General features: G+C 37.0%; 1 protein-coding gene across 1 annotated transcript in view; it reads left to right on the top strand.

Annotated features, from left to right (window-relative positions):
* The window catches only part of ATP13A4 (ATPase 13A4), a 142,638-nt gene that overhangs the window by 13,913 nt on the left and 119,110 nt on the right, over positions 1 to 9,615 (top strand). Inside the window, exon 3 of the mRNA XM_007948019.1 lies at positions 2,820 to 2,966. Coding sequence (XP_007946210.1) covers positions 2,820 to 2,966 — 147 coding nt within the window. The remainder of the gene's footprint in view (positions 1 to 2,819; positions 2,967 to 9,615) is intronic.

The following is a 9,615-nucleotide window of genomic DNA, read 5'->3' as shown; positions in this document are numbered from 1 at the left end:
GTTCAAACCCACCAGCCACTCCTCAGAAGGAAGATGGGGTAATCTACTTCCGTAGTGATACTGCCTCGGCAACCCAAGGAGGGGTCGCTATGAGTCGGGTCCAACTTGACGGCACATAACAACAATAACAACATGAGCCAGACCTTGGACCAGGTGCATTTTATGTGATGGCATCAGTCCTTCAAACATCCACAGGATGGATCAATACCATATCACTGGTTTTTAAGATGGTTTGAAGCTGAAATTTGAGCTCAGGTCTCAAGCTTGCGCTGTTTCCATTATTGGACAAAACCAAATTGAACACTGAGAGAAGTATGATACTGACAGATACGACCACTTCACGTTGGCATATTTTCCCTTCATTTTTTTTTCCTTAAATAATTGAAGGATTTCCTTTAAAAATGTGAGATTTTTTTTGCAGTATTTCAGCAGAAATTTATCATGTTTTACCTTAATATCCCTACAGCTAGATATAATAGCAAAAAATATTTTTTCATAAGACCAGCTTACATGTATCAATATACCTATAAGGCTAAAACTCTATGCTGATTTCTTTATTTTTCTCTTCTAATACCCTTAAAAATAAGGGGGATTTCTGCAGAGTCCTTAACAGGGTAGTAAACAAGAGAAAAGTCAGCATCACTCTATTACTCTAAGAAAAAATAGTTCTCTCACTGTGATGCCTTTTATCTTTCCTATAGAATTCTACTTTGTTATACAGAACAGTGAGTTAATAGACTTCAGGATAAAGGAAATAGCTGAAAATGGGCTTAAAGGCACATATATCCAGGCACCTTCAATTAATGATGATACAGACTAAAGGAAGATTGGAGTATATGGATGAGTTTCAGTCTTTAATTATCTAGACTAAGACATGCAGGTGGTACTTTGAATTAACACAATGTTCAAGAACCTGGGAGTTCTGGTTTTCCATGCTATCTTTCCCTTTGTAGACGTCACAGTTTAGAAGTCTGTTTCCTGCCACAGTAGGCCAGAGAGTGCAAGTTTGATTTTGGGAATTATATTCCCTGCTGCCCAAATAGCAGAGATCATGAGAAAGTAGTTGATATTTGTTGTATACTGTAGAATTCAAGATGATTTCTACATATGAGCTATGAGTCAAAGTGTGTCCTAGGAAATTGGTTGCCTATTCCACCATGGCTGGAACAGTAACTCAGCTGTTGGAAATTTAGCCATGTTAGCTCATTCTTAGGCTCTGAAGGTAACTTCATGCAAATATTTAATTTGATTTAGTCATCTCCCTCTCCCCAATAAGGTCAAGAGCCAATTTCACTGATTTTAAAAATTAATTCATTATCTTTCAAATTTCTATTAAGGCTTTATTTTCTCCTCTTCCCTTCTCTTCCTTTTTTTCTCCTTCCTTTCATTTTCTTTCTTCTTCTCCTTCTCCCTCTCATTTCCCTGTTCCTGTCTCTCCTATTCTCTCTGTTAGGCCTGGCTGGAGTACAGATATGAATCAGACATGTTCCCTACCCATAATCAAAGAGGAATAGTAAGGTGGATAGGGAAAGAATAATGCAGTAAGATAGAATGTGGTAAGAATTTTCAGTACCCTTTTTGGTTAGGGGAGAAAATGCTCACCCAGAGAAATTAGGGAGAGTCACAGGATATGGCCTCTGGGCTGGATGCTGAAGGATGGCTAGAAAGTAGCTACGTGAGGATGTAAAGAGAGAAGAAGAGAGAAACAGGTGGTAATTGCAAGCTAAAGAAGCAGCAGGAGCACAAGCATGGAGGTGGGCTTCTCTTGAGGGGAGTGTAAGAAGAGATACAATGAATGCTACATTTTCTTTCTGCCTAGTCAGCTCTAACATTCTTTGGGGAAAAGGCAGACTTAGTGGATACAGTTCCCAGCTATATTTCCCAAACATCAAATTCTTTGCCAGGCTTAACTTTTCTTGCCATATTTCTTAGTTCCAGAGGTTTTTCAGACATCCTGGTAGATTTTATATGTAGCATGGCCCCATTTAGATAATAACTACTAACATTATCACATCAGTTTCTAAAGGAACCATTGTGGTACCTGTTACTCAATCCAGTGCTGCTCCTTCCATTCTGTTATGGGATGAAGTCATTCTGCAAGGTGAAGCAGGTTCAATAATGGTCATGGAAGAAGATACATTCTTCAATCCAACCTGTTCTAACATCTTGAAAACTATCCATGTAGTCTTTTTGCATCCATTCATCACACTCTCATTGAGCATGTTACAGTGTTCCACATAGATGGGAACATAAGGAATAATAAAACATGTCTCCTGCCTTCCAGATAGTCTGGGGGAACTAAGAGAATACTAGGCGGAAAGTGATAGGGGAAGAAAAGGACAGGTAAAATCTTTTGTAGCTGCATAGTGACAATTTTTTTTTTTTTTTTCCCTAATTGGAAGGTGTTAAAGGGATTACTACAGAGGAGGTAGAATTTAAATTAAGCCTTGAAAGATATGGATGGTTTCATTGACTTGGTTTCCTTACCTTTGGAGACCCACAGAAACCCACATTTTTTTTTTTTTTTCCCTTGTGACATTTTGGAGGATAAAGAGGAAAACTGACCCTTTTCTGAGAATGTATCTCCCCTCTCTCAAGTTTTGTTATATGTGTCAGAGCCTCATATTCATATCCAGATTCCCCAGCATTTTTCTTTCAAAGCTCTCTCTATAACAACTCTCAGACATATAGTTCTGTCTGGAATGTTCACTAACTTCATAATCTTACAGAAGTATGTTAAGGTTGTATCTATAAGGGTTGAAATTTTAGCCTGATGGCTTCTCTTAACTTCATGGGGGTTTTGGTGTCTATTTCCTCAGGATGAATTCCAAACTTTCTCTTGGAAAAAGGTAATGTGGATCTACCTGTCACCATTAAACAGCGCATTTGGTCTCACTCCACACCACCCTCTCATTACAAATGAGGACTACATCATAAATAGAGCCATAAGAAAGCCAGACCTAAAGGTAAGTAAAACGATGGCTCCCAATGATGCCAGAGAAATTTAATCTCTTTTTACCCTCAAATATAAGGCAAAAAACAGGGTCAGATTACCCAATAAGCAAGGTACACATTTGACTTGTGCTTATTTATTAATCTTTAGTGAACTATTTCACCTGAGTTTTACCACATCAAACATGTGGTGAAACCTAGGTAAAATAGTTGACTCAAGATTAGTAAGCAAACACAATTAAGCTCATGAGTACCACATTTACTGTAAGCTAGTACATACTGTGCTTACCGATTAATCTGCCCCTGAGTTAAATTCAGATCTTCCACTTTGCCAGTCCCGAATTGACAATGTAGACTATTACAAAGAGTATGAACTTTGGAGCAAGACAGAGCTCAGCTCAAATCATAGCTTCATCCTTCTAAACAGTGCAACCTTGGAACAGTTACTGAACTCTGCCGATTGAGAGTTTTCTTTATAAAGTGATGTTAGAAATATCAAACTCAACTATCAATTAATAAAATTAAATAAATTAAGGAATATAGTGCTAGGCACATAAAAGATAATCAACAAATATTAGTTCTTAATAACATCATGCTCTGTATTATAAACTGTGTAACAGGATTAATGTTACAGTAAAAGTAATCATCTAGGAATATTATCTAGCAGACCAGGGAAGTTGCTTATGTCCACAAAATGAGCTCATTTAGAATTCTGTAATTCAAATTCCATAATTCAATATTTTGGTTAAAAAAGCCCTCAAAGTCACTGCTGTGGAGTTGGATCTGAAGCTGTATCACTACAGAAGTATATTGCCCAACCTTCTTTCTGAGGAGTGGCTGGTGGGTTTGAACTGCCAGCCTCCTGGTTAGCAGTCAAATGCCTTAGGCACTATGCCACCAGAGCTCCTAATATTTTGGTTACTCTCAATTTATTAATTTAAGATTAAATTAATAGTACTTGAATTGTGACTAGCTAATTTTTGCATATTAAAAACATATTTTACAGACAGAATGTTTTCACTTACATTTATCTATGTGCAGATAGCTGATTTCACCACTTGTCTGTCAATTTGCCCTACTGTGGTGGCTTGTGTGTTGCTGTGAGGCTGGAGGCTATGCCACCAGTATTTCAAATACCAGCACGGTCGTACATGTTGGACAGGTTTCAGCGGAGCTTCTAGACTAAGACAGACTCAGAAGAAGGAAGGCACCATCCATTTCTCAAAGAATTACAAATAGCAGGGAAACACTGTTTGATATATTACTGGAAATTTTTATCTACAGCCGTGAAACATTGTCTTATACAGTGCTGGAAGAAGAGCCCCTCAGGTTAGAAGGCACTCAAATTATAATTGGAGAGGAGCTGTCTCCTCAGAGTAAAGTCAACCTTAATGATGGGGATGGAGCAAAGTTTTCAGGACCTTCATTTGCTGATGAGGCACAATTCAAAATGGGAAGAAATAACTATAAACATCCATTAATAATCAGAATGTAGAATATATGAAGTATGAATCTAGGAAAACTGGAAGTTGTGAAAAATGAAATAGAATGCATAAAGATCAGTATCCTAGGTATTAGTGAGCTGAAATGGACTGGTATTTGCCATTTTGAATCAGACAATGATATAGTCTCCTACGCAGGGAATGACAAATTGAAGAGGAATAGTGTCACATTTATTGTCGTAAAGAACATTTCAATATCTAGCCTGAAGAACAAAGCTGTCAGTGATAGGATAATATCCATATGCCTACAAGGAAGTCCAGTTACTACGACTATTATTCAAATTTATGCACCGACCACCAAGTCAAAAAATGAAGAAATTGAAGACTTTTATGAATTTCTGTATCTGAAATTGACAAAACGTGTAATCAAGATATATTGATTATTGGTGATTGGCATGCTAAAGTTGGAAATGAAGAATCATTGGTAAATATGGCCTAAGTGATAGAAATGGCAACTATACACATGAACCTTGCCAGATGGCAAGGAATACACAGGAATCAAATAAACTACAGCTGTGGAAAGAAGTAATGGAGAAGCGCAATGTCATCAGTCAAAACAAGGCCAGGAGCAGATTGTGGAACAGACTATCAATTACTCATATGCAAACTGAAGCTGAAGAAAATTGAAACAAATCTGTGAGAGCCAAAATATGACTGACTATATCCTACCTGAATTTAGAGACCACCTGAAGACTAGATTTGAGGCACTGAACACCGGACAAGCTGTGGGATGACATCAAGAACATCATACATGAAGAAAGCAAAAAGTCATTAAAAAAACAAGAAAGGAAGAGACTCTGAAACTTGCTCTTGAATGGAGAGTAGCTAAAGCAAACGGAAGAGCTGTTGAAATAGAACTGAACAGAAGAGTTCAAAGGGTGGCTCAAGAAGACAAAGTAATGTATTATAATGATATGTGCAAAGACTTGGAATTAGAAAACCAAAAGAGAAGAACATGACTCCGCATTTCTCAAGCTGAAGGAACAGAAATAAAAATTCAAACCTCAAACTGAAATATAGGTAAAATAGAATTCTGTAATTCAAATTCCATAATTCAACATTTGGGTTACTCCCAATTTATTAATTTAATTTATGATTAAATTAATAGTACTTGAATTGTGACTAGCTAACATTTGCATATTAAAAACACATTTTACAGACAAAATATTTTCACTTACATTTATATATATATATAGATAGATAGACATCACTTGCCTGTCAGTTTGTCATACTGTGGTGGCATGCGTGTTGCTGTGAGGTTGGAGGCTATGCCACTAACATTTCAAATACCAGCAGGGTCACCTGTGGTGGAAAAGTTTCACTGGAGCTTCCAGAGTAAGACAGACTTGGAAGAAGTAAGGGGCCATTCACTTCTGAAAGAATTGGCCAGTGAAAACCTTATGAATAGCAGTGAAACACTGTCTGATATATTACTAGAAAAATTTATGTATAGCCCCGAAACATTGTCCAATATAGTGCCAGAAGATGAGCCCCTCAGGTCAGAAAGTACTCAAAATATGACTGGGGAAGAGCTTCCTCCTCAGAGTACAACTGACCTTAATGATGTGAATGGAGTAAAGGTTTCAGGACCTCCATTTGCTGATGTGGCATGACTCAAAATCTAGGAGAATTGGAAGTTGTCAAAAATGAAATGGAATGCATAAAGATCAAAATCCTAGGCATTAAAACCAAACTCACTGCCATTGAGTTGGATTCGTCTCATAGCAACTCCTCCTTGGGTTTCTGAGGAGGTATCACTATGGAAGTAGATTGCCCCATCTTCTTTCCGAGGAGTGGCTGGTGGGTTTGAACCACCAGCCTTCTGGTTAGCAGTCAAATGCCTTAAGCACTATGCCACCAGAGCTCCCATCCTAGTCATTTAGTGAGCTAAAATAGACTGATTTAGGCCATTTTGAATCAGACAATCGAGTGATCTACTATTTGGGGAATGATAAATTGAAGAGGAATGGCATGTGGTGTTCATCATCACAAAGAATGTATCAAGATCTGTCTTGAAGTACAATGCTGTCAGTGATAGAATAATATCCATATGCCTTCAAGGAAGACCAGTTAATACTACTATTATTCAAAGTTATGCACTAACCACCAAAGCCAAAGATGAGGAAATTGAAGATTTTTACCAACTTCTGCAGTCTGAAATTGACCAAACATGTAATCAAGATGTCTTGATTATCACTGATGATTGGAATTCAAAAGTTGGAAACAAAGAAGAATCACCGGTGGTTGGAAAGTATGGTCTTGGTAATAGAAATGACAGTGGAGATTGCATGATAGAATTTTGCAAGACCAATGATTTATTCATTACAAATACTTGTTTTCAACATTGTAAATGGCAGCTATACATGTGGACTTCACCAGATGGAGTACACAGGAATCAGATCAACTACATCTGTGGCAAGAGGTGATGGAAAAGCTCAATATCAGCCAAATCCAGGCCTGGAGCTGACTGTGGACAGACCATAGACTGGTCATATGCAAGTTCAACTTGAAATTGAAGACAATTAAAACAAGTCCATGAGAGCCAAAATATGACCTTGATAATATTCCTGCTGAATTTAGAGACCATTTAAAGAATAGATTTGATGCATTGAACACCAATGACCGAAAACCAGAGGAATTGTGGGCTGACATCAAGAACATCATACATGTTCCAGCCAAACAAAGTACAGGCATGTGAGTTAAACATTTACCTCAAGTAGACACACGCCCTGGAGAGAACAATCATGGGAGAAGGAAGGGCTGCTTATGTACAGGGAGATAGCTCAGGGTGCAGAAGAGTATGAAGGGATGGACACTGGGAGGAGGTAACTATGGGGAGGAAGTGGGAGGGGAGCTGCTGCATTGTAAATTTTGGTCAATGACATGAGACAAAGTATATGTGAACTGCTGTATGAAAAGTGAATTTACTCTGTAAATCTTCACCCAAATCCTAATAATAATAATAATAATAATAAAAAGAACATCATACATGAAGAAAGCAAAAGGTCACTAAAATGACAGGAAAGGAAGAACAGACAAAAATGGATGTTGGAAGAGACTCTGAAACTTGCCTTTGAGGGAAGAGTAGTTAAAGCAAATGGAAGAAATGACAAAATAAAATAGCTGAACAGAAGATTTCAAAGAGCAGCTTAAGAAGACAAAGTCAATTGTTATAATGAAATGTGCAAAGACCTGGAGTTAGAAAACCAAAAGGGAAGAACACACATGGCATTTCTCAAGCTGAAAGAACTGAAGAAAAAATTTAAGTCATGAGTTGCAATATTGAAAGAGTCTAGGGGCAAAATATTGAATGATGCAGGAAGTATCAAAAGAAGATGTAAGGAATGGACACAGTCACAGACCAAAAAGAATTGATTGATATTCAGTCATTTAAGGGGATAGCATATGATCAAGAACCAATGATATTGAAGGAAGAAGTCCAAGCTGCACTGAAGGCATCGGTGAAAAACGAATCTTCAGGAATCAATGGAATACCATTCAGATATTTCAACAAATGGATGCAGTACTGGATGCGCTTACTCATTTATACCAGAAAATTTTGAAGACAGCTACCTAGCCAACCAACTGGAAGAGATCCATATTTGTGTCAACTACAAAGAAAGGTGATCCAACAGAATGTGGAAACTGTCAAACAGTATCATTATATCACACACAGGTAAAATTTTGCTGAAGATAAAAATGGTTGCAACAGTATATTGAAATCCAGAAATGCAAGCTGGATTCCAGAGAGGATATGGAATAAGGGATATTATTGCTGATATCAGATGGATCTTAGCTGAAAGCAACAAATATCAGAAAGATGTGTTTTACTGACTATGCAAAAGCATTAAATTATGTGGATCATAATAAATTATGGATAACATTGCAAAGAAAAGGAATTCATTCTGGAATTCCTTTTCTTGTTTGTGCTGATTCAAATGTCTTGATAATCTAATAGCTAATGATTGTGAGCATTTCTTAATATGTTTATTGGCCACCTGAATAACCTCAGTGAAGTGTCTATTCATGTCTTCTGTCCACTTTTTAATTGGAATATTTATCTTTTTGTTATTGAGATGTTGGAGTTTTCTATAAATTCTAGAGATAAGTCTCTTGTCAGATACGTCATTGCCTAATATTTTCTTCCCAATCTGTAGGTTCTCTTAACTCTTTTGGAGAAGTCTTTGGAAGCACATAAAAATTTAATTTTTACTCAGTCCCATTCATCTAGTTTCTCTTCTACTGTTTGTGTATTTTAGGTTATGATTGATAGTCTATTTATGCCATATATTAGGGCCCCTAAATTTTCTCCTAGTTTTTCCTTGAGGAACTCCATAGTTTTAGGTTTCACATTTAAGTCATTGATCCATCTGGAGTTTGTTTTTGTGTATAGTGTGATGTACAGATCTTGTTTCATTTTTCTGCAAATGAATATCCAGTTTTGCCAACACCATTTATTAACAAAACATTCTCTTCCCCATTTAATGGATATAGGCCCTGTGTCAAAAATCAGCTGACCACAGGTCGATGAATCTATTTCTGGGTTCTTAATTCTATTCCACTGGTCTATGTGTTATTGTACCAATACCAGGCAGTTTTGACTACTGTGGCTGTATAGTAGGTTTGAGATCTGACAGTGTGAGACCTCCTACTTTGTTCTTCTTCAGTAGTGCCTTTGCTTATCTGAGGTCTCTTTCCTTTCCATATAAAGTTAGTGATTGGTTTTTCCATAGTCTAAAAACATGTTGATGGGATCTGGATTGGGATTGCATTGAATATAGATTGCTTTGGGTAGAATTGACATTTTCACAATGTTCAATCTTCCTATTCATGAGCATGGGATATTCTTCCGTTTATGTAGATCTCTTATGGTTTCTTGAAGTAGTTTTTTATAGTTTCCTTTGTACAGGTCTTTTGTGTCCCTGGTAAGATTTATTCCCAAGTTTTTATTATATTTTATTTTTATTTTTTTTAGTAGCTATTGTAAATGGTATTGATTTCCTTATTTCTTTTTCAGCAATTTCTTTGCTGGTGTAGAGGAATCCAACTGATTTTTAGATGGTGATCTTGTATCCTGCCATGATGCTAAATCTCTCAATTAGTTCCAGTAGATTTTTGACTGAGTCTCTTGGGTTTTCTAGGTATAGGATCGTATCATCAG

The sequence above is a fragment of the Orycteropus afer genome, unplaced genomic scaffold, assembly GCF_000298275.1.
Source record: "Orycteropus afer afer isolate SDZICR_OR568_19922 unplaced genomic scaffold, OryAfe1.0 scaffold00198, whole genome shotgun sequence".
Lineage (NCBI taxonomy): Eukaryota > Metazoa > Chordata > Mammalia > Tubulidentata > Orycteropodidae > Orycteropus > Orycteropus afer.
Note: the sequence above shows the minus strand (reverse complement) of the source record. Positions and strands in the feature narration are given on the sequence as shown.